The following is a 25,424-nucleotide window of genomic DNA, read 5'->3' on the forward strand; positions in this document are numbered from 1 at the left end:
AACACGGCCTCTTTTCTCCTAAGGACCCAGAAACACACAGACAACGAAAGGCTGCGCCTACTCTACCATTGTTGCTCTATATGCTACCTAGGTAGGCGGGCTGATGGCGGCTCGCCTTCCGATTGGCCGCCGCGGCAAGAAGCGCTCCCTCGCTCCCCGCCCGCCCCCTCCGTCCGGATTGGTGAGCCGCAAGCCCCGCCTCTTCAGGCGCTCGGCCTCAGGGCGGTTGCGCGCAAAGCGGGGCGGGGAGGAGACAGACGCGCATGCGCGCAAGCACGCACGCAGCGTAAGGCCCGAGGCTCGCTTTGCCGCCGCTTTCCGTCGAGCGCCTCCCTCAGCGAACCGGCGTCATGCTGCGGGCCTGTCACCGCGCGGGGAGCACAGCGGCTCAGGTGAGGGGAAGGAGAAAGGCGTGAGGGGAAAAGGAACGGGCGGCAGGAGCCTCCTCGCGCGCGTGGCGGAGGCGAAGGGCGACCATGAGCCCGCGCCTGGCCCGTGAGGAGGAGGGAAGACCCGCGAGGGAGCCCATTGGCTGGCCCATATTGGGGTGGGGGTGGGTGGGCAGCCGGGGGCGTCGGCAGCCGAGGCGACTCGCGTGGTTTGCCTTCTTTTCATGAATAAATTCAAGACTACATTTCCCATCATGCACTGCGGGACGCTTGGGTCTTGTCTCTATATCTATATTTCTACCCGTATCTCTGGCTAGATGCGTGGCTGGAAGTCTAACCGGGGCTTTTGTAGTTATTTATTGCCTCAGAGGCGGGCGGAAGAGAGCGAAGCCGGAGTCTATGAAACGCTCGTGAGAACGCGTGCTCGCGTGCAGAGGCGGTGCTGTGGATGGGCGCTCCCAGTTGCCGTAGGGTCGCCACCGGAGAGAGGGCTGCTGGGTCTTGTAGGCTCCTTGGATGTCACCTCTAAACCCAGAAAGAGGGCCTCGGGCTCCACGGGTTTCCCTCACCACTTCTTGGGGTTTTCACGTGAAGCAGCGAACTAGGGGTGTGTCCTTTGGCAAGCAGCGCTGATCCATTTTTATTTTTTTTTAAAGCCGGCAAGTCCCTTCTCATAGCTGGTAGAAGGACATGACCTTGCTTTAATTATTCTGTGTCCTAAAGATTACACTGTTTAATATCTGCGGCGAGAAGTGTGCTGGAAAGTCCGCTTCCTCGTACATATTAAGCAGGCTTTGGTGGCAGAAAACATTATGCACTTACTCTTGAGATGTTCGTTTGTTTTGCAGGCCACAGTGTCAAAAAGAGATTCTAGGGCTGAGCCTAGTTGCAGAGCAAGGCCTGGTTGCCCCACCTTCTTCTGTCATTATCCATTTAGAGACCTTGAAACTACTATTCTAATTAACTAGTAACAGTTTTGGAAAGTGTAGTGGTGTTGGAGCTTCATACTTGCTGGGTTTTTCTTCAAAGCTTAAACAGCCCGTGTTTATCATTTAAGAAGCAGCATCCAAAAATGCCTGTTGAAACAAAGTCTTGCTGGAAAGTGTGCAGCAGTTGGGCCAGATAAACTTCTGTCAGGGTAGGTTCTAGATTCTGGCCAGCATAACAGCAAAAACAAAACAAAATCCCAAAATTTTCTTGTGCGCACCCACCACATTTCTAATGTTTGTGGGGGACTCAGAGCAGGGCCTCAGAGGTAGATCTTAATGCCTGGGGAGTTTCCTTTCTGTTGAGGTGATTGTTGAACTAAACTGGTCCTAGACTTATGCCTTCAAAAGTTAATAATAATTGCACTTTGAATTGAGCCCAGAGACAAATTAGTAACCAGTAAAGATGACACTGGATCATTATAAGATCACACACACACACATTTTCTGCGGTAATGTGAATCTAGAGCACCTTATAAGCTTTAAGATAATGGTGAACAATAAAACAATGTACCTGTATTAAAAGGGGAAAAAACACATGAAAAAACATGCATCAAAAAGAACAGCTTAAAGTGGTAGTGAAAAAAGACACAATGTCATACTTAAAACTTTCCAAGTTGTAAGCCCTGCTGAGTAAAGTGTCATTAACTGCTGAGTAAACATATGTAGGATTATGCCGATAAAAGACCTTGCCATAAGAACACCCACTGAAATCAGCCCTGTTTCTAACATTCTAAAGATGGACAATGTGGTGCTCGCATCAAGCAGTCAGGGTGCCACAATTGAAGAGCCTCACTTGCTCGTTTATTCCTGCCCACTGAGTTCTGATGTTTAGATGAGTGAAGCAAGAGCTTTGGTGGGTGTTCTTAAAGTGTTCTTTTTGTGAATCCTGTTAGAAAAGGAACTCGAAAATGAAGTTGGAATGGAGCCCCAGATTGCTTATTACGGAGTTGTTCTTTTTGATTTATTTAGAAAGAAGGCGAAAAGGGAAATTCAAAGAGACAGCTGTGAAAATGTCTGGGACTATGACCAAGACTGTAATCCTATATGCGCTTAGTAGCAGTGAGCCCCATTGAGCATAATGGGTCTTGCGTCTGAATAAATATGCATGGGATTGTACTGTAAAACATAGCCAGTTTATACATACTTTGGTGTAACTCAAGTTAAATGTTAGTGGGACTTCGGTAAATGTGCATGTAGCTGCATATGTCGTTTTGTTGAATTTTCTGACCTCTAGAAAGTACAGTATTTTTTGCCCTATAGGACGCACTTTTTCCCCTCCAAAAATGAAGGGGAAATGTGTGTGCGTCCTATGGGGCGAATGCAGGCTTTCGCTAAAGCCTGGAGAGCGAGAGGGGTCGGTGCGCACCAACCCCTCTCGCTCTCCAGGCTTCAGGAGAGCCCCACCGCCAGCCCCACAAGCTCGGGGGACAGCAGGGAGGCACAGCGCACCATCCCGCTGTCTCCCGACGTGGTTTGGAGGCTGGCGGCGGGCTTCCCCCGCCCCCACCCCTCAAGCTTTGTGCGCAGCTTCGGCATCGCTCTGGGACCCCTCTCGCTCTCCAGGCTTCAGGAGAGCCCCACCGCCAGCCCCACAAGCTCGGGGGACAGCGGGGAGGCACAGCGCACCATCCCGCTGTCTCCCGACGTGGTTTGGAGGCTGGCGGCGGGCTTCCCTCGCCCCCAGCCCTGCAAGGTTTGTGTGCAGCTTCGGCATCGCTCTGGGACCCGTTCTGGGGGCTGGGGTCGGGGGAAGCTCGGGCATCCTCCTCCCCCAGCCCCGCATGCTCCCAGAGCATGCTTTGCGCAACTCTCCGCAAGCCGTGGGAGCCCGGCGCGACTTCGCGCTGGGCTCCCACGGCTTGCGGAGAGCTGCCTGTTCTGGGGTCGGGGGTAGCTCGGGCTTCCCACGCCCCAGCCCCGCACCGGGGGGGGGGGAATAATTTTTTCCCCTTTATTTCTCCCCCCCCCAATCTAGGTGCGTCCTATAGGGCAAAAAATACGGTACTCAAAATAAGTTTTTAAGCACCATAGGTAACTTTCATATGTTTTGCTCTTGCTGTTCAATTACAAGATAATCTTACCATCTGGTCTCTAATCATTTGTACAGTTCAGCAGAGAGAGAAGTTCAGGCCTGTGCACTATAAAGTTGCATATAAATGAATGAATTGTAAAGTGAGATTATTGCATTTCTGTATTCTAGGTTTCTGGGGCACCCTTGGGGTACATTGGGCTGGAAAATACAAGCTACTAAACAACAGAGCTTAGCATGCAGAGTAAAAGCCTTCACGCAAATTGACCAAATACTTTATTGTGTGACTATTTTGAAGCCATTGAAGTCTCACAACTGTATGCCAATTCTGACCTTTTGAGCGTGGGTGTTCAAATTCTAGATGCCAATCTGTCTGGCATTTTCAAAGTTATGTTTTCAATTGATGGAAACTCCTGAGCTAGGGTGTGGCATGGAAAACAGACTTCCAGAGTTTTCTATTTCCTAACTTCACATATGGTATTAATGAAGGTTTTGGGCATCTGTTCTTCCTGTGGAAAACCAGAGTTATGCCAACACTTTTAAAGCAGTATTACTGTACTGTGGGGATTTTTTTTTTTTAGTTTTTTTCCACAGAAAGATATTTGCTTGTTAGTGGCAAACCTTTTTAGATTGGTATATTAAAAGTGATTGCCAGAATATCACAGGCACGTGTGAATATTCTATATAACATTGTAGTAGTTCAGTGAGGGGAATTCTAATTTCAGTAAGTAGTTGCAGTTTTTAGCTAATTAAGTTTTAAAACTAACCTGTGTCTGACTGAATTTAATACTGCTATTAATATTTAAATGCCAATATTTACAACCCTGCAAACTTTATGTGTGTGTCAATTTAGGTTCTGTAAACTGATACCAATACTGTTCAGAGTGACTCAATTTATCAATCGTTTTGAAAGAGACCTCTTGAAATGAGATAGTGTTATATCATGATTGCAAGATTTCCTCTCAATAGTAAATAAGGTTTGTAAGCTTTTTAAGATCGTGGAATGAGGGATAAAAGGTAATCTGCTTTGGATAATTTTCAGTTAGCATGTCTGGATCTGAGGTTACAATATTTCATGATCTTGCAATGGAGTTAGTTAGAAAAATATGCCGCTAAGTTTGTTTAAGTGTATTAATGCAACTGTATCAGTAGTCACTTGCTTGGTTACCTGTGGCAAATAAAAATGGCTTCCGGATGACCAGACAAGGTAGTTTTATTAAATAACAAGGACGTTAATGGTTGGTGTTCCTTCAGAGTGGGCCACAAATTTTCTGTATGGGTATGTGTTGGCAGAAGGGATAATGAGATAATGTTATTTGCAAGTCTCCTCTTAACAAAAAGCAAAGCTGCAGCAACAAAACAATGATTCCGTGGTTCTTTTTGAGCTACGTGGAATGGGTTTGTTAACCACAAGTTTCTTCTTTTTCCTTTAGACTTGTCTGTGTGGCAGAAGTTCAGCCCGTCCATTACGTCTGGGTCGTGGATATGCTACATCTGGAGAATCTGGGTAGGTAGATCTTTTTTAAAAAAATAAATCCTCAGTAGGGTATTCCTTTTGCTAGATAAACCAGTGCCTAGCAAAACATTTTTTGTTCATTGAGTCAAAAAAGTGAACAATAAATAAAGTGTGAGACAGTCTTTTGCCATATAATCGTGCCCCTTCCACATAGATCAGCCGAGGCCATTCTGCACATCATGTCGTGTGAATGTGTGAAAGGAATTTATGTGTGGTAGCTTGATTGCGGAGCTGTGTGGCTTCTGCCCTGATGGTGCTTTGACAGTGGCTGGATACAATATCATTATTATTTTAATTACATTTATTTATATCCTGTTCCTCCTCCCAAAGGAGCCCAAGGTGTTAGAGAAAGCCCTTGGGCTTATTAAATGTACAAGGCTAAACATCTTATTCGCCTGCCAACCTAGCAGTTCGAAAGCACCACCGGGTGCAAGTAGATAAATAGGGACCGCTTACCAGCGGGAAGGTAAACGGCGTTCTGTGTGCTGTGCTGGCTCGCCAGATGCAGCTTGTCATGCTGGCCACATGACCTGGAAGTGTCTGCGGACAGCGCTGGCTCCCGGCCTATAGAGTGAGATGAGCGCACAACCCTAGAGTCTGGCAAGACTGGCCCGTACGGGCAGGGGTACCTTTACCTTAAACATTTTATTTATTTATTCAATTTTTATACCACCCTTTATCAAAGGATCTCTGGGTGGTGTAATGGAATAGAAACTGTAATAAGATATTCGTCTTATTTACAACTATCCTGCCTATTTTAGTGTCTTGTATTAAATCCCTTTCTGCATATCCTGATTCAGCCTCCTTAATTAAAGGGCCAACATGATTTTAATTGGCTTAGAAAATATTAGACAGCTGTAGCTCTAGGTACTGAACATCTGTAATCCTTGATGCTTTCTGACTTGTACTATAAATTTATTGTTGTATATCAGCATGGACTTTCTTTTTAAACAGTGTCTCTGCAGGCAAAATCATAGGAGCCAGTGTTTTGTTTGTTGGTGGAGGGGTAGGCGGAACTATTTTATATGCTAAGTATGATCCACGCTTCCGAGAAAATGTAGAGAAGACCATCCCTTATTCCAGCAACGTCTTTGACATGGTACTGGGTCCTTCTTTTAGTATTCCAACACCAAAGAAGCCAGTAAGTTTCTATCTTTGCTTTAATAACACATCTGTCATTTTTCCAATTCTTAAGTTGTGCTATAGATTTTGCATGCTTAATGCCACTGAGAAACATAATTGATTAGAAAGCTGGATATGCTATTCACTGTCCTCAGGCTTCATAACTGTGATTCAACTGCTGGGTCAGAGTTCTTGTTGTAAGCTTTTCATGGGTATACTGAAAGAGGCTGTGATTGCATGGGTTATGAAGATATACTGCCATTTTACTTAAAATGTATGCTGTTTAAAGCTGCATTTGCACACTTCTATTCCTGATTCTTTTACTCCTATCAAAATAGATTGGTTAACTGCCACACTTTATAGCATTATACACGTTTTCATTGGGATAAACTGGCGAATTGTCAGATTCCAGTTCTGAGAGAGTGCTTGCTTATTAGTTTCAGAGAAGACAGGATTTCACCAAGTGCCTTCTGTTCCCCTTGTAGTCTCGTGTTGACAATGAGTGCCCTTTGTGAGTGCCTTCACATGTGCACACGACCTTTCAGTGTGTTGACATGCTGTGCACTGAAAGAGATAATCTAGCCTTGGGATATGTTGTCACTTTGAAATGTTGTTTCTCTTCTGCTGCTTTTCTTACACTGCCCCAAACTGCTTCTTCCATCTTGCGCAGGGTGGGATTGATGGGAGTTGTAATTCTGCAATGTCCGGAAGGCCACAAGTTATCCACCCCAGTCTAGGAGTTTTGCATATTTAAGTGGTATATCTGTCTTACAGGCATTCTTCATAGTATGCAATTCACTGAGATTTCCCCCCCTACTCACAGATACAGTCGGGTCCATTGAAAATCTCCTCTGTAACAGAGGTAATGAAAGAATCTAAACAACCTGCTGCCAAAATTGCAAAGAGTAAAACAGAGGAACCTTCAGCTGCTAGTGAGAAAAAAGAAGGTAAGATATGATAGCTATGGACCTTATAAAAATATGCAGGATAGAGCTGACTTGTTTATGAGCAGTTTATGTTTTGGAACTTGAAACTACTGTCATACCTTGGAAGTCAAACGGAATCCGTTTCGGAAGTCCGTTCAACTTCCAAAACGTTTGAAAACCAAAGTGCAGCTTCTGATTGGCTGCAGGATTAAAGAATGTTCCTTTGCAACCTTTCCTTCCAAAAACTCACATACAGTTGCAAAATTCTGTGTTGTGTTCATATGGTGCAGAAAGCATGCCAATCTAAATTACTAAATTTTATATCTCACCCTTCCGCCAAAAGAAGCCAAGATGGCCAACATCTGCAATAAAAATACAATTTTTAAAAACCCCACATAAAACATTGTAAGAGCATTAAAAACTTCTAAAAACACAATGAAACATGTAACCAAATCATCAGTCTGGATAAGCACACTGAAACAAAAACGTTTTCAGCAGGCGGTTCTTCTTGACACCTGTATTAAATAACCCATCCTTCTACAGTATTGACTCAGTATAGAAAATGAGGCCTGTACAGTACTGGTGTAGGGGCTCCTATATCACCACCATCCACTTATGGAACAATTGAGAGAGAAATAAGCCAGTTAATTTGGACATTCACTTTTAATTTATGCCCAGCCAATCTGGTTATAGCCTGGTGAGATTGACACGTGCTTGGCAAAATTGGAAGGGTTGTGGTCAGCATGGCATTTATCTTCCTTTGAGGTGGAAATGCCCGCGGATAGAAAGATTTCGCGATGAGATGCTAAGGAGATCAGCATTGTAACTGGACAAACAACTGTTGAAACAGGAAAAGTAATCCTTTTTCATTGTTTTATCTGTGGGTGTGTGATTATAATACTTGCAGATTTGATATTCATACCTGTTGCAGCCAGACATGTGATAACATAACTGTGGAAGTGAAGTAGATCCCCTACTGTAGTTCTTGGGTATAGTGAACTTTGGAAAATAGACACTGGGAAGCTTAGACATCAAATCCACATATTTGAAGGGCAAGTAGAATGGGATGTCTTTTTTGCAGAATGAAATTTTTTATTTTTCATGCAAATAAGCCTGATAGTACAAGGATGATCCCAGCACCACATGACACATTTTGGAAAAATAATTAATGATTGGAGTGTCCAGGAAGGTACGACCATCTCATGTTTGCATATTCCTTACACATCTTTGTCTGATGAATACGATACTGATGGATTCCTTCTTCTTTATTATACCTGCAATGGCAGAGAATATTATGTTTTCTGGGTTGTCATATAGTTCTTGTTATTTTTTTGTTTATTGGTGTTGCCATTTGAATCACACAAACTGTGTTTCTGAATAAAGTTTTTCAAAAACCTCAAGAAAGAAGAGCAAGGACCAAATAAAAGAGGTTTAGAATCTTCAAATCGTTTCCCTTTTTCTTTTTTCAAAAGTTACTCCATTCAGATGGTATGTCAGTTTATAACATTTTTGCCATGGTTTTAATTTCTGTTTGCATGTGGATAATTACAGCATGTTCAGAAGCGGCTCAGATAATTTCAGCAACAGGTGAAGCTGTTTCTGTTCCAGCTCCAGGCATGCAGGAGACAGAACAGAGCAAAAGTCATGCGCCTCTTGAAGGAAAACACAAACCTCCTGACCTAGGTATTGTTTGGTTCTTTTTGCAAACTCCCGGCTTCTTTACTTTTGAAATTCTGAAAGAAAAGAACTTTGCAAAACTAGAGTTAAGTTCTGATGAATCCTTTGTTTGTTCCATTGTTCCCTCTGTGGCTGTATCAAATTTTAATTAAGATACATGAAGGAAAAGAGAATATATTTGTAAGTGATGATAGAATTCACCAGGGGTCCAGACATTTTGATTGGCTTCAATAGCCTTGCCAGAATCTCTGTTATAAGTACCTTCCTCCTGCCCTTCAAACAATCTTAATACAGTACATGTTTCTCTGGAAGAAAGTAATTTTTCTTTGCCCAATAAAGCTTACTCCCAGGCCAGGAAATGACTGTAGAGTTGAAAGCACAGGTGACTTCCTCATGCTGTGCCTCCATGAGATGTTGAAGACAGTTTCTTCTCAGGTCCATATCTTGGAGATGGGAACAGGCAATCATTTTGGGCATTGACTAACCAATGTGCCCTCAGCATCTTGGCTGCCCACCACACTCAGGTCCAGTTTGCCTTCTGGGGCCAGAGGAAAACCCACCACCAAAATGGGCAGCCTCAATATACCCCTCTACCTTGAAGTGGGCAGGGATTTTCTCTTTTGTTAGAGCAACCCTTCAGAGGTCTGAAGTGGTGCAGAGATGACCCCATTTTCGAAGCTAGAGAGGAAGGCTGGGGCAAACAGAAATATGGAACATGGGTGGTTACGTTGTAGTGTTAAGTTCTCGCTGATTTCTGAATGTAATGTCCTGGCCGAGCGCATTGTCACCTTTCTGAATTTATTATTGCTACCGTATTTTTCGCTCTATAAGACGCACAAGACCATAAGACGCACCTAGGAAAACAACAAGAAGAAAAAAATTCAGAACCCCAGAAGCCAGAACAGCAAGCGGGATCGCAGTGCAGCAATCCCGCTTGCTGTCCTGGCTTACGGGATAGCTGCGCGCAGCCTCTCCCGGGCAGGGGGATGAAGGCTCCCCCAAGCGCCGCACTCCCTTTAAAGCAGCTCTTCTCCCTCCTCGAGGAAAAGCCCCCAATAGCCGCACACATGCGCCACATGACTCCTTAAAGGGAGCGCTGAGCAGAGCCTCCCGTCTTCATAAGACGCACACACATTTCCCCTTACTTTTTAGGAAGGAAAAAGTGCATCTTATGGAGCGAAAAATACAGTAGGTGGATTGGTTTAATCATGGAGCATGTCCAGCCAAGGGATCAGTTTGTTGGCAAAATACACTTCTAGAACACTGACCTCTCGGCTGTTTCCTAACAGTGAAATAGCTGCCTCGTGAACAAACTTATATCAATCTTGGTTTTAGTTTTCAGTGTTTTATTAAAATGCAAACCTTTATATCTAGGTGAAAAACGTGTAAAAGAGAGGCCAGCTGATGAAGTTGCTGCTCGTCTTGCAAAGCAAGATAAAGAGGAACAAGCAAAGGTTTCTGGTATGTAGGCAAACAGTATACCTTGGCAATTTCAAGTTCGGCTTGCTTTTCAGCTGCAAGAGTAGGTGTGTAATAAAGGTGGCTAGTTTTTTTGAAGCATTCTATCACTGAAAGCTGTTTTCATAAAATTTCACTTTGCCCTGTCAGCTTTGTCTTGGCATGAAAATGATCTACTTGGGGAGGGGTATACTTTGCCCATGTTTTCAGAAAAACCCTATGAAGAATGTCTGAGTTGCAGTAGTTTAAGCATTTTCCTTTGGAGCGGAAGCATCTCTAACCATTTTTCTGCCCTCCCAGAATGTAACTGCAACTTATTTTAGTGTATAGATTTACAAATTATTCAATTCCCGCCCTTACCTGCTATGCCATGTAAGCAGTGGAACCTGTTTTACAGTTTCACACCTTATATTCACTCGCAGCTTAGGCTGTGTGCAGTAATGCTTTTCCCCAGGTCCCCCAGGTCTTTCATTTGAAAGCCCATCAAAGCAAAAATGTCTTCAATTGTTTCTGGAAAGTGCAGATAGTGGGCACATGTCATATCTCAAAAGGAATGCTGTTCCACGTAATAGGAGCAGCTGCACTGAAAGCTCTTATCCAAATTGCTGTGGAGTGGGTTTATCGTATTTTTGGAACTTGTGGGAGAAGTTCTCCAGACTGCAATGACCTGGGTATATAGGAATAACCTGGTCTCTTAAGTAACCTAGTCCTTAGCTGTACATGGCTATATGTGTGGCTTAGGACTATACAGTAGAACCTCGGTTCCCGAATGCCTCCGTTGTCATACGTTTTGGTTCTCAAACACCAAAAAACCCAGAAGTAAATGCTTCCGTTTTCAAATGCTTTTCGGAACCTGAACATGTGATGTGGGTTCTGCTGAGTGCAAGAACCTCTTGCAGCCAATGAGAAGCCATGCCTCATTTTTCGAATGTTTCAGAAGCCAAACAGTCTTCTGGAACAGATTTCATTTGAGAACTGAGGTACCACTGTAATACATAAACTACCTTTCCCCATATGAACCAACCCAGACCCTGTGATCATAATCTCAGCCCCTTCTTCATGTGCCTGCTCCATGAGAGGTCTGGAGGGTGGCAATATGTGAACGGGCCTTTCCTGTGGTGGCTTCCCATTTGCACAATGCTCTTGCCAGGGAGGCTTGCCTACTTGTTTCATTACATATCTTTAGGTGCTAGGCAGAAATGTTCCTCTATAACTAGGCCTTTGTCTGATTAAAAAATCTGTGGCCTTTTTCAAAGTGTGGGAGTTTGTTTCTTTAATTTTGATTTTGCATTTTTATGCTGTAAGCTGCCCTGTGATCTTCAGATGAAGATGAAGTTGTAAATAAATTTAATCAAGAAAATACAGTAAATTATATGTTAGCTCCAGCATCTTGAACTTGGCTTAGTAGCAGATTGGGCAGCCAGTGCAAATCCCACAAACTGGTGGTAGTTTGCCCCCAAAAGCACCCTCGCTGCCATAATCTGAGCCAGTGGCGTGGACCAGGCGCGTATGGGAAGAAAGAAATACAAAACCCTGCTATGCAAGGTGAGAAGTGGACAAGCCAAATTGTTTTACTTCTTCTCTCACCAGCTCTTGCAGCGACCTTGGAAAGTGCTTTGAATGGCACTGCTCGTGCAACCGTGCATGCGATTACACTCCAGGAGGCTGCCGTGCAGGCTGTCAATCTTCATGCCCAGAAGTTAAGAGAGGCTATGGATAATTCTGAGGTGTGTGTGTTTGTTTGTTTAATTAATTACTTTAAAATGTGACTTATAATTAAATAAATCCAAAGCTACTTGGCTTTCTAATAGGAAAGTGAGGTAAATGTCATTGTTGTCATAGTTATTTGTAATATAGGAAAGGAATTTTGCCAGGACTTCACAAAAAAAGAAGTGTGTGTGTGTGTGTGTGTTATTTAAGATCTGTATGAATCTGCCAGGATAAGTCATCCAGAGTTTTGGAATTGAGTATGGTCTGTACGCAGGCTTCATCCAGCTCTCCTTTTCATCTGACCCAAGTGTAGTTGTGCAATGAGTAAACAGCTGGATGAAATCTGACCCCTCTTTGCCAAGATTGCTCACAAGAGACCTGTCATTCGCTTTACCATACCACTCGCCCTTCATGGGATTAGGAACATGACTGTCAGGAAGCCCTTATTTATTGCAGCGATCAGGACTGAAGGAATCAACCCTACTTTGCTGTTACTATGATGTTTCTCCATGGGACAACTGTTGCCAAGAGAAGGCTTTTCTTGATAGATACCTATAGATAGGTGTCAAGTTGTTTACTGGCAGGATTCCTATTATCCATGCTGCTACAATCACCCATGCTCCCTTCCTTCCTGTGTCCACTGTCTGACAATCCTGGGTATCTTCTGTCATCAACACTTGAGGATCCGCTCGTTATTTTGGTTCCAAGGACTGATGTTATGGGTAGTTCTTAATACTGTATTTGTGTCTTTATTTACCTTGATTAATACTAGCTTTTAGTCAGTATAATGGCCTTCCACCTGGTGCTAATCCCAGCCTCCAGTCTGACTTTGCCTCAAGTGCCTCCATGACTACCTTCGATTGAAGGGTTTTTGGAAAACCTGCACAGTACCTTTGGGACATTAAGAACGTTCAACCTCAGGACTCTCACTCTTATTTGCTTTAGTGCAACTTCTCCGACAAGACCTCAGCACCATCTGCGGATGAGCAGCATGTCTCATATGATGAGAATATGATGTTCTTTGAGAGAGAGGAAGATGGAGAGGTCTGGATCCATCACAGTTGCAGACATGACCTAGTGTCCTAGCCAGAATGATTGGTCTCAGCCATTAATGGATGTGGGTGCTAGTTAAGCCCTGCTGTCTTCCTATGACAGTTTTCTGTGATTATGATGGTTTCATTTTGATATTTTCATATAGTGGTGCCTTGGTTTACAACCATAATCTGTTCCGGAGGTCTGGTTGTAAACCAAAATAGGTTGTAACCCAAGGTGCGCTTTCACCAATGGGGCCTCCCAAAAAAATGAGTTGTAATTTTAAAAAAAGGGTTGTAATCCAAAAAAAGGGACACACACTTCCGGGTTTGACGTGGTTGTAATCCAAAGTGGTTGCAAACCAAGGTACCATTGTACTTGGTTTCTTCAACTATATCTGAGAAGGTGACTCTCATGATAACTGGACATTTTTACTCACTGATGGATGGATGGAGTTACCTGTTTCTGTATATACTGCTTCATCAGAGCATGATGTAGGTCTGATCTTCCTTTTCTGCTGCTTGTGTTACATCGTGCAGACTTATTTTCTGCTTCTGTAGAGAAACGTTTGTAAAAATACATGTTGCACAACAAATTTGATGGCAAACTACTCTAATCATTTTCCATGTTCTTTGTAAACGTGTAGAATTTATGATGAGGAGGCATCTGATAGATTTTTGGCAACTTGTGTAAGTGTGTGCTGATTTCTTAACAAGCAGTTGGAAACCTGAGAAACTGAGGACGATTGTGCATTTTGCTAGGTTCCAAGTGATAAAAAGGCAACTCAGTGGAGGACGTTGGAGGAAGCATTGAAGGATCGTAGAAGAGCTGTGGATGAAGCTGCAGATGTCCTTTTAAAAGCCAAGTAAGAGTTCTTAGCTTCAGCAGTAATCCGGTAGAAAGCAAACAATGGGATTTTATGAAATTAAGATTATAAAAATAATAATAAAATGTTTAAATGTGACTAATGGAGCCTAATATGGGGCTACGCACGTAAAATAGCTTTTTATGCAGACATCAAGCTTGATGTTCAGTGGTTAGGAATGGTAGGCTCAGCCCTCACCCCAAAATCACTCCCAAACATGCCATGGACTGACAGATTTTATATTTCACGTTTTTCTTTTAACAGACAGTGAATATTAATATAGCTAATTGGTGGCTTCTGATTCTGTTTAGAGAAGAATTGGAGAAAACGAAGGAAGTGATTGATGGTGCCAAGAAGTCTCAGATTCCTGGAGCCAAGCCTCACATCCAAGCTGCAGAAGAGAACCTTCGTCATATGATTGTTGATCTGGACAATATGGTCAAAAAGGTAAACTTTGGCCAAATTAGCTTTAATGATTTCCAATTGGATGCTTATGACTATCCAGTTGGATGCTTATGAATATGATTTCCAGTTGTATGTTTATTCACATTATGAATATAACAGAGCACTTAAGTACTTGTGAGATTGTCTTTGGGATACCAGAGCATCTGAGAACTAACCACATCTTCTAAACTGTTGTATTTGAACCATAAGGAAGTAGAGAGTGGTGAAAAAGTCTTATGACTTTTTTACGTTGGCAGAATCTGTGATATGAGTTGTACAGGGCTTGAGGCAATGATAGTCATTGGGTACAGCCAGTGCTCCCCCCCCTAAAAAAATGTTTGGGGTACTCTCATTTTCCTACTCATATTGAAATACTGCCCCTCAGTGAGGCCAAACTTAGATTCACAAAATGTTTAGGGGTATGTGTCCCCCCAGAAAAAATCATTGGGTACAGCACATAAAGGCACGGCTATACTCAGAGATGGCATTATGCTGCTTTTTCTTGATCTCGAGCCTAAGATTCAGGGAATCTTTTTGAGTACAGGCAACCTCCCATTTACGCATGTTCAATATGTGTGCAACTGTGCACACACGTATTGCGCCAAATTTGGAAGCGACTCCAAAAGGGGCGTGGTGGGGGCAGAACAGGGTGTTTGCAGAATTTTTCAATTATATTTCATATATACGCAATTTCACTTGAATGTGTGGTGCCTTGGAATTAAACTTCTGGATAAATTGGGAGTTACCTGTATTTGCTCAGCTCTTTGTCACTCTCCTTAAGATATTTCAAAATCAATGTTGTGGGCTGTGGCTTTTACAGCTGGTTGCTAATGAAGTATTAGTAACCAGTTGTGATCAGGCACAGTAGCTCTCTGTGCATCTCTCTCTTAAGCTTCTGGAAACAGGAGAGACTACATCTCTTTTTAGAACTGCTCTTTGTGATTTAACTTAGTAAGCTTGTTCAGGTAATCTGTTTATTAAGCTGAGAACAGCACAAGCCTTTTGCCTGTGCGTGGAGCCGCTTTGCTCCTTCCTCTGCACCAAACAAGTACGAAGCCTCTAATTAACCGTAACCCCCCCATTCACCCAAATTGGAAAACTATGGTTACCAGCTTTGGAAGAAGCTAATAATAAACCTTAGTTGAATATCCTGGCTTGTTCAGAAGCCAGTTAATCATTGTTTCCTGGTTTGGATGAAATGGGAAAATGTGGCTAATTTTGAATTTCCTGGTATTTTCACTGCCAAAGTATGCAGGCAAGACTTCTGCCAATTTTGTTTTAGCTGCTCTTATTTTGTAACTTTTTAAAAAAGCGTTTTGGTTCTGATTTTTGTAATGTACCAAACAGAGTAAAAATGTTTAAACCAATGAACCAGTTAGGGGCTGTGCAGTAATTTAATGTCCCTGTTCCTTATCTCCTCTCTCTTCAAGAGGGATAATATGTCTGCCTGTACAGTGGTGCCTCGCAAGACAAAATTAATTCGTTCCGCAAGTCTTTTCGTCTTGCGAGTTTTTCGTCTTGCGATGCACGGTTTCCCATAGGAATGCATTGAAAATCAATTAATGCGTTCCTAGGGAAACCGCCTTCAGACCAGGTCCGGGGACAGTCTGTCCCCGGACCTCTTCTGAAGGCTGGGGTGGGGGGGGGACAAGGGCTTTTCTTCCCACCCCCAGCATTTTAAAAAACCCCGGGACAGCGGAGGACTTCTCCGCTGTCCGGGGCGATTTAAAAGCCCCTGGGAAGGCAGGCAGGGGGGACAAAGACTTTCGCCTCCCGCCCGCTTTCAGAAGGTGTTCCCGCCCCGCCGCCCGGCTTCGGAGCAGCGTCCCGAAGCCGGGCGGCGGGGGCAGGTGTTCCCGCCCCGCCGCCCGGCTTCGGAGCAGCTTTCTGAAGCCCGGCGGCGGCGGGAGGAGGCGTTCCCGCCCCACCGCCCGGCTTCGGAGGAGGTCTGAGGACAGTGGGGAAGACGCGCTGCGCTTCCCCGCTGTCCCGGATATTTCCCTATGGGCTGTCGTCTTGCAAAGCAAGCCCATAGGGAAATTCGTCTTGCGAAGCGCCTCCAAAACGGAAAACCCTTTCGTCTAGCGGGTTTTCCGTCTTGCGAGGCGTTCGCTTTGCGAGGTACCACTGTATAGGCTTTCTGTTGAAATGTGATTCCTCTGCCTTTCTTTTATTAGATTCTGTATGCAATGCAAATGTAGTTGTCCTAGTTTAGGTCTTTCAAGTTAGAAAATATCAAATATTTTGTTTCTGCTCTGAACATTAAGTACATTCAGATGAACTACCCCTCCCTGCTTTAACTACATGTATGTACAGTTAGACCTTTGCCCTCATTTCCAGCTGAATATATAATGCAGTGACTTCTGGTATCTATAAAGAGTGGTTAATGAATTTGGATGAGTATTAGACTATTATTTCATTTTTAATCTTCATTGTGTTGCCAGCTAGAAATATTTGCAGTGCCTGCCTTAAGAATTTTTCCCTTTTCTCTATTTATTCCTTAGGTGCAAGCAGCCCAGTCAGAAGCTAAAATAGTAACTCAGTACCATGAACTTGTAACCAAAGCAAGAGAAGAATTTCAGAAAGAGCTTGATAGTGTTACTCCAGAAGTTCAGTCTGGTTGGAAGGGACTAAGTAAGTAATATGTTTAGTTGTGGTCTTGACCATCTCTACTGGTACGCCAAAGTTTAGAGCACTAAATAAAACTTTCATTGATTTCCCAGTTTGGCCCAGGAGCCCATTCCTCACAAAACACACCTAACATAATATGTGATATCAGGTGTGAGGGCAGGTACAGACAGTTACAAAGGAATAATTAGGAACTTAAAGGGAGCTCTTGATTGTTCCTCTGCAAGCAGGGCTCTCTTGTCACTTTGATCAGCTTATTATAGTTTTCCTTGTTTGGGAACTTAAGGGCTTGGTGCACAGTCACACATATACTGGGCATGGCTAAAACATTTGCTGCCTTATATATTTGAGCTTTTAATAAGCAGAGGGGGTTAAGGTTAAAAATTAAAATGGGGAAAAGCTAAAAGCATTTAAAAATCACAAATTAGAAGTAAAAGAAAAAGTGTGTTTGTTAACCTAGATAAAGTCTGATTGTTTTACAGGAAAAAACAAGACAGGATGTACATTTCCTTAATAAATAGAATACATTGTTGTTGGAACAGTAGTTATGAGAGTTTGTTTCCTTCACTCTGCTCTCATCTAAGTATTTAATAGAAAGGGTAAAGGAATAACAGATAAACTATGGCTGAATAACACATTTGAAGGGAGTGTGTGCCTGTGCTCTCAGTTTATCTGAATTGGGACACTAAGTTGTACCTTCTCAGAAGGGAGTATAATAATATTTTTAAGGTGGGTATGCACACTCTAGCACTGTTTGCACTTTTTAAAAAGTGCATGAAACCTGGGCTTTTTGAGTTTGGTGGGGTCTGATAAAGCTTTTCTGAAGGACAGAAGACCTTTTGAGGGGGGGAAACACCAGGCGCCCTTCGCCCTCTCCAATTAATGGCTGTAATTAGCTTAGATCATTGTAAGCCTCCACACTTCAGCATGGCCCAGATGGTTTTATGAAATGAACCATTCCGTGCTGTACTTTCAAGTATATCCTTTATTAATGATTGAATTGTCTGCTTGCACCTGTGCTCTTCCACTCCTGCATGCTTCTAACAGCTCGTTGATCTGCTTCTGTGGACATGCTTTAATTTTTCCAAACCTTCATTTTCTCTTGCAGAGATAACTGATATCGGTGAGTTCTTTTCTCATTTCTGCTTTCTGTAAACGCCATGTGCCTTGTGCATTTCTTCTTGGGAATGGGATGGCAAGTACATGTATCCAAGTTGCATCAATTGTTTGGATTTTTACTTCTAAGAGTAACTAGAGGCTCTAGTTTGGTGTGTTACTAAAAAGATGATCTGTTTTGACAGTCACAAGGCTCTGAGTGTAGATAATCATCAGTGCACCTCTAGTCATATGTGATGGTGACATGAGTAAAAACATATACCCTAAGCTGTCTGCAGATGACTGTTTTACAGATGGCTGGAATGTAGGACTGAACGTAAAAAACGGTCACTGTTAGGCAGCTACAGGAGAGCTATGAGATTCAGGTGAGGGTCAGATGCCTTGTCATCCCAGCAGGTATATAAGAGGACGACCCAGCCTGCCCAGTATTCATTCCCTTTGAGAAAATCTACTATAGCAGAAGAGTCAGCTATTAAAGCCCCAAAAGTTTCTGCTTACACCAACCCCTCTGTAGACTAAGCAAATTGACCAGTAGGGAGCATGTTGCAGTAAATGCCCATCTTGTATATCACGCATGCACATACTACACAAATACTATGCATCGGGTGGTTCATGCTTCTCAAAGTTAAGTTATAGCTGACATTGGAGAGAGGCTTGCTTAGGATAAACTAGATACTTGTGTGCTGTAAGAATCTCCAATATCAAACCAGTTTTAACACGAATGCTTTTGCCGGCAGACTTCATCCTTTATATTCAGCCCAAAATATTTGCTGCAGTATTCTTTTCAGCTATTCCAGTGTTTCATTTGGCTCTTTTTACTTCTTAACATTATTGTTTTAACGGTAGTTGGTTGACTCCATGAGACCATTCAGAAATCCCTGAATAAGTATATTTTTGCTTTTATCTGGTTAGGTCAGTGGGCATCACTTTTTTCCTCCTTTCATTTAATACTAGTCCCATGCCCCAAAAGGTATCCTGAAATTTTAGACTCAGCACAGATGACGTCCTGCTTCTAGTTATAAGAACTATAACGAGAGAAGCTTAATTTGGTGAACATTTTCTTTGAAAAGCACAGAAACCCCTCTTGGGTTTCATACCCAGCAGCTTTCTTTTGAATGAACAGCATTATCCTGTGTTCTGAACCAAGGGGAATAAGCAGTCATATTTGACCAGTCACATCAGTTTAAAATTACCTGCTTTGCTCATTCAGATAATTAGATTACAAAGGTCTGATGTCCTTTTTACAGTTTGCTGTATCTAACCGTCTTCTCTCTTCAGCTGGCAAGCTGACAACAGACGACTTGAACTCTCTCATTGCTCATGCTCACCGACGTATAGACCAACTCAACAAGGAGCTGGTGGAGTTGAGAGTCCGAGAACAGCAGCACATTGAGACAGCCCTGGAAAAGCAGAAACTGGAAGATAAAAAAGCTTTTGAGTCAGCAGTGGCAAAGGCACTAGAACGTCATAAGAGTGAAATCCAAAGTGAACAGGAAAAGAAGGTAAGCACTGTGCTTATTTTTCAGTCTTGTCATGAACATTCTCTGTGCATGTATGCATGCAGCTGCACACACATTTTTAGTCGTTTGAAAGGGAACAACACAGAACATTAATTCTGCTGAGTAATATGAGCAGATCTCCGTATAGCTTTGTATACTGTGGATCTGGTTCTCGATAGGTTTTTAGTACATACTTTCAGTTACTCGGTTGCACTGCCCAGGGACCCAGCTTAGACACAAGATCCATCTACCAGCAGACACAGTCAAGGGAAGCATTTGGACCAATTAATAAGTGGAGCTGGCTGCAGCAACTGAGACAGCTAAGCAGTTGCTGTGATGCGGGTTGTTCAGAAATAAATTTATGGGAAAAGGCCATACTCTGTGCATCATCAAACCAGTATGACCATGCACCCATCTAAAAACTCTTTTTTTAACTGTCTTCTTCAGTCACTAATAAGTCTTGTAAAAATCCTGAAAAAGCTGCTCCTTTAAGAAAATAATGTACCTGCATTTTATTGTAAAAGAAGGAAACATAAGAAAGTGCTCAACAGGTTTTTTTGTATGCACTCCCTTTAACCTCCCCAGCATATTCACAATGAGACACCTTTTTTACCTTTTGCAACTTTTTAAATTAGACTTCAGAGGACAGATTCATTTTAAGCCTGTTTTGCTTTCAAAAGCACTCTTAGCTCTTTTTAAAGATGGGGAAGGCAGTCAGAAATTTCAAAATGGTTGTTGTGGCGACAAGTTCAGCAATGTATTAGTTTACGTGACACAGCACTGTTTACCAGGGTTTTGTAGATCTCTTAGGGAATAGGTCCCATTTCTTAGATAAAATTGCGTCCAGTGGCTCAGGTGTGGGTATCTGTTCTTGTAAAACCAGCTAATTACATTGGCCCCTAATAGGCTACAAAGTGGTGACTGCTAGTGACTTTTTGGCAGGTTGAAGAAGCCAGAGAAGTAATGGAGACTGAAATGAGGACTCAGCTCCGCCGGCAGGCTGCTGCACATGCTGATCACTTGAGAGATGTGCTCAAAATCCAAGAGCAAGAACTCAAGCTGCAATTTGACCAGGTGGGATTTGGGATATGATTGTGAAGGGTCCGTTGGCTTTGAGTGCAGCATTTTGCTTCACTAGTCTCAAAAGACTTGCCTTTTTAATGTATTTTTAATGCTTTTTTAATCTTTTGTTGGAAGCCGCCCAGAGTGACTGGGGAAACCCAGCCAGAAGGGTGGGGTATAAATATTAAATTATTATTCTTAAAATAAAAAAATTTCTTGCAGTAGCACCTTAAAGACCAACTAAGTTAGTTCTTGGTATGAGCTTTCGTGTGCATGCACACTTCTTCAGATACACACGAAAGCTCATACCAAGAACTAACTTAGTTGGTCTTTAAGGTGCTACTGGAAGGAATTTTTTTATTTTGACTATGGCAGACCAACACGGCTACCTATCTGTAACTGGAACCATTATTATTATTATTGCCTTCTTAAAATCTTGATCCCAGCCATGATAATGCAGAAGTGCCATTGATCTAAGCTGAAGTTGTTTCTATGTAAGTGCTTAAGACTGTACATTTGTGGATTTATTTCCGCTGACCTCAGCAAACACATGATTTAATTCCAAGTATATGTGGGACAATATGTTTTATTACATACTCGATGTCCTAAATCTGATTCTAGGCACAAAGGTGGCAAGAATTCTTTGTTGTACCGTGGCTTTTTTCTCCATCAGGACAGGCTCTATCATAAATCATTTTAAATATTAATGGAAAAAAGACGGTTTTTTGATGCTACAAAGTACACTGCCCTGCTCAAATAGGCACTAAAAATCTGACATCTTTAGAAATGGTTCTTAAGAAGATGATCGCTGGTGTAGCAGCGTTCGAAGCTCCCATTGTTCTAGGCGCGTTTTGCGACAGGGAATTTCATTATTCTGAGCCGTTTCTGAGCTCTGGGCACAGTACTGCACTTAAAATTTCAGAAAACTGCCACTGATGGAAGTAAAGAGGACCTTTTTCTGCCTCCTCTTCCAGCCACTCTCTGGAGACTGGAGAAGGGACCCTCATAAGAATATTAAGGGGGGGCAGTGGAAGTATGTTTTTTGCAGTCTTACAATGAGAACTAGACCATGTGAAAAATGAACATAAGATTTTAGCTGTTCATTCATTTTCAGCTTTGTATTGTTATAAAAGAGTGCACCTAGACACTCCATTGTGGCGCCCATAACCTAGGTTTAAGGTGCTGTTTAGCTCCTAGCTTTCATATCTCAGTTTCTAACACTGTGGTATACTCGCCTTGGGAAGATGATAGCGTTCGTGAAAGCTTATTTTGATACTGTGTTTGGTTTCAGGACTTGTCGGAAAAACTCAGTGAACAAGAAATGCAGTATAAACGCCTTACTCAGGAACAGCTTGACAATTTCACTCTGGACATCAACACAGCCTATGCCAGGCTGAGGGGAATTGAGCAGGCCGTTGAAAGTGAGTATGGGAAATCTGACAGGCGTGTGCTGTCTGGCTAATTTCATTTTCTGATTGAGTAACCCTGATCTAGGTGGCGTTAAACCACAGAGCCTAGGACTTGCCGATCAGAAGGTCAGCGGTTCAAATCCCCAAGATGGGGTGAGCTCCCGTTGCTCGGTCCCTGCTCCTGCCAACCTAGCAGTTCGAAAGCACGTCAGAGTGCAAGTAGATAAATAGGTATCGTTCCTGCGGGAAGGTAAACGGCGTTTCCGTGCACTGCTCTGGTTCGCCAGAAACAGCTTAGTCATGCTGGCTACATGACCTGGAAGCTGTACGCCGGCTCCCTTGGCCAGCAAAGCGAAATGAGCGCCGCAGCCCCAGAGTCGGCCACGACTGGACCTAATGGTCAGGGGTCCCTTTACCCTTTACCTTTAACCCTGATTGATCTATCATACTAGCTCCAAGCATGCCAATACGCCCTGGAACCTGGTGTGGTTGGTTGGAATGGTGAGAGGCAGTCCCTGCAGCTGATCTCTTTGTCGTGCACAAAGAGGCAGATGCTACCACTTGCACGGATTGTGGGAACAAATTGTGATCTCCCTCTCTGCTCCTGATGGTATTCAACTACAGTGGTACCTCGGGTTAAGAACTTAATTCGTTCTGGAGGTCCGTTCTTAACCTGAAACTGTTCTTAACTTGAGGTACCACTTTAGCTAATGGGGCCTCCCGCCGTGCCGCCGCCACGCAATTTCTGTTCTAATCCTGAAGCAAAGTTCTTAACCCGAGGTACTATTTCTGGGTTAGTGGAGTCTGTAACCAGAAGCGCCTGTAACCCGAGGTACGGTAGTACCATTAAATTATTAAATTCAGAATATATACAGAGGTACCTCGGGTTACATACGCTTCAGGTTGCAGACGATGAGAACAGAAATCGCGCGGCGGTGCAGCGGCAGCAGGAGGCCCCATTAGCTAAAGTGGTACCTCAGGTTAAGAACAGTTTCAGGTTACGAATGGACCTCCAGAACGAATTAAGTTCTTAACCAGAGGTACCACTGTATATTTTACTGAATACACCAATGATCTTATTGGACCTAACTTATTAATTTCAGAGAGTCTGCTCCACACCAAAATTCTGGCATGACCCTTTGTGAATTGGGAGCGGGTTGAAGGACTTTGCAACAATGTGATACACTCAAGCTGAAAATGCTAGACCCGGATAACTCTGGTTCTTTTCCATCGTATGTGATGTATTTAGGGGAGGCCTCAAGAGTTAATCTCCAGCCACTAAAGAGAATTGCCAGACCAAATCAGCAGAGGCTCAGGCACACTTTCCCCCTCTTCTCTGTGACAGAATGTGGCGGGAAGGTGCTTCCCTTCTGTAGATAACATCCATAGGTCAACTTGGAAAGGCCAGATCTCAGTAGATGCTTTGCTTGCTTCTGCAGGCCTGCAGGCTGCCAAATGACCAGTCTGCACAGCAGGATTTGCCAACCTGGTTCCCCCAGGCTTTGGACTAGAACTCCCATCAGCCAGACAGGTTGGCGGAGCCTGCTATACATAAACAGCTTTAAGCAAACTAAGGCCCACCTTAATTTGAGAGCTGGTGCAGCGCATGGGATATGAAATTTGATTTGTGATGTCACTGGCTTAGGTGTATCCTGTTGCAAGCCATCATTCTGTCCGAGCCATGCACTGAAGTACAGTGGTACCTCGGGTTACATATGCTTCAGGTTACATACGCTTCAGGTTACAGACTCCACTAACCCAGAAATAGTACCTCGGGTTAAGAACTTGGCTTCAGGATGAGAACAGAAATTGTACTCCGGCGGCGTGGCAGCAGCGGGAGGCCCCATTAGCTAAAGTGGTGCTTCAGGTTAAGAACGGACCTTTGGAATGAATTAAGTACTTAACCAGAGATATCACTGTACTAATCTTGCCCTATGAAGTTACTTCTGTTGGGGTTCTTGAGCTAATGTATGAGCCACTTAATCACTGTTTAAAAGTCGACTTGCTGTTAAGCCACTGTGGGATTTTATGTTACAGGCCATGCTGTTGCTGAGGAGGAAGCCAGGAAGGCCCATCAGCTGTGGCTTTCGGTTGAAGCTCTGAAGCAAAGCATGAAAACTGCTTCTGGAGACAGCCCCACCGAGCCCCTGGAGAGTGCCGTAGAAGCCATCCAGGCCAGCTGTTCTGACAACACGTTCACCCAGGCCTTAACAGCTGCGCTTCCGCGGGAATCACTCAGTCGAGGAGTGTACACAGAAGAGGCACTAAGGGCACGCTTCCACACTGTCGAAAAGCTGGCGAAGAGGGTGGCCTTGATAGACGAAACGAGAAACAGCTTGTATCAATACTTCCTCTCTTACCTTCAATCCCTTCTCCTCATGCACCCTCAGCAGCTGAAGCCGCCTTCTGAGCTAGGCCCCGAAGACCTGGACACATTTAAGTTGCTCTCTTACGCATCCTATTGCATCGAACATGGAGACCTGGAGCTGGCAGCTAAGTTTGTCAATCAGTTGAAAGGGGAATCCAGGAGAGTGGCTCAGGACTGGCTGAATGAAGCTCGGATGACGCTAGAGGCAAAGCAAGTGGTGGATATCCTGACTGCCTATGCCACTGCTGTGGGTTTAGGAACAACTCAGGTGGACTGATGCAGATGAGCTATGCAAGGCTACCGTATCTTCAGAACCACACAAATGCAAGATTCGTTAACAGTGCCGGGGAGGAAACCAAAGGTTTAGATCTAGGTGGTTTGGAAACCGTACCAGAGTTGTGATGTCACTTGGCAAGACGTGGTGTTCTGTCTCTAGTTTTCTTCTCACTTAGCACCGGTTGCATTTGTATCTCCCCTCCCCCCCCCTCAGCCATTTATCATGTCTGGAATGTTTTGGTTTTTTTGCAACTTGCATAACAAAATTTTAAGTTTCCAGGTAACTGATCAGGCTTGTGAGCCAACCAAAATAATGTTTATAACCTCTATTACTGATTCACCCACTTGGTGCACTTAAATAAATGGTGTTAAACCCACCATCTTGCTTTTCCTCCCCCCATTTCTGCTTAGATAAGTAATATCCTGAAAGAAAATAGTTGCTCTTAGGATGTTTACTGGGTTGGTCTACTCCTTACAACCCTAATAAGATGGAATGTGATAATGGGGCTGGGAATTCTGAAGTTCTCAGGAGTGCAGGAAATGTCAACTTCTGGACAAAGTACTGTGAATAGATACTTTGAAGTGTGTAGTCAATCCTTGTTGAAAGGATTAAGATTCCTGATAAGGTCAGCAACTTTTGATTTCTTTTCTACCTAATGTAAATATTGCTCTTTGATAACTTGTCAGATACATCTTTTAAGGGTAGCATGCCAGAGCATGGTGCAAATGATGCCCTTGAGCACCTCCCCAATAAGGAAAGATTACATTAGAGGCTCTTTTTTTGTTTAAACAGGCATGATAGAGGTTATACTGGGTGTAGAAAAAATACAGTTGACTTGCAGAGTGCACAGGGGTTACACTCCAGGAACTATGTGCATAACCAAAATCACATATAGTCAAAAGCAACCC

General features: G+C 43.4%; 1 protein-coding gene across 2 annotated transcripts; it reads left to right on the forward strand.

Moving 5' to 3' along the window:
- The first annotated feature begins 235 nt into the window (after positions 1-235).
- IMMT (inner membrane mitochondrial protein) lies at positions 236-24,893 on the forward strand. 2 transcript variants are annotated; one of them, XM_081166328.1, is made up of 15 exons: positions 236-392; positions 4,841-4,914; positions 5,878-6,064; positions 6,869-6,992; positions 8,523-8,654; positions 10,023-10,109; positions 11,697-11,833; positions 13,610-13,713; positions 14,025-14,160; positions 16,662-16,791; positions 17,894-17,908; positions 19,180-19,403; positions 20,343-20,474; positions 21,754-21,883; positions 23,909-24,893. In XM_081166328.1, the coding sequence occupies exons 1-15, from the start codon at positions 351-353 to the stop codon at positions 24,514-24,516; spliced, it is 2,262 nt and encodes a 753-aa protein (XP_081022454.1). In that variant the 5' UTR covers positions 236-350; the 3' UTR covers positions 24,517-24,893. The 2 variants fall into 2 exon arrangements, with proteins under 2 accessions (XP_081022454.1, XP_081022455.1); XM_081166329.1 differs by lacking the exon at positions 17,894-17,908.
- Positions 24,894-25,424: the final 531 nt, after the last annotated feature.

The sequence above is a fragment of the Podarcis bocagei genome (assembly GCF_964188305.1).
Source record: "Podarcis bocagei genome assembly, chromosome: 13".
NCBI lineage: Eukaryota > Metazoa > Chordata > Lepidosauria > Squamata > Lacertidae > Podarcis > Podarcis bocagei.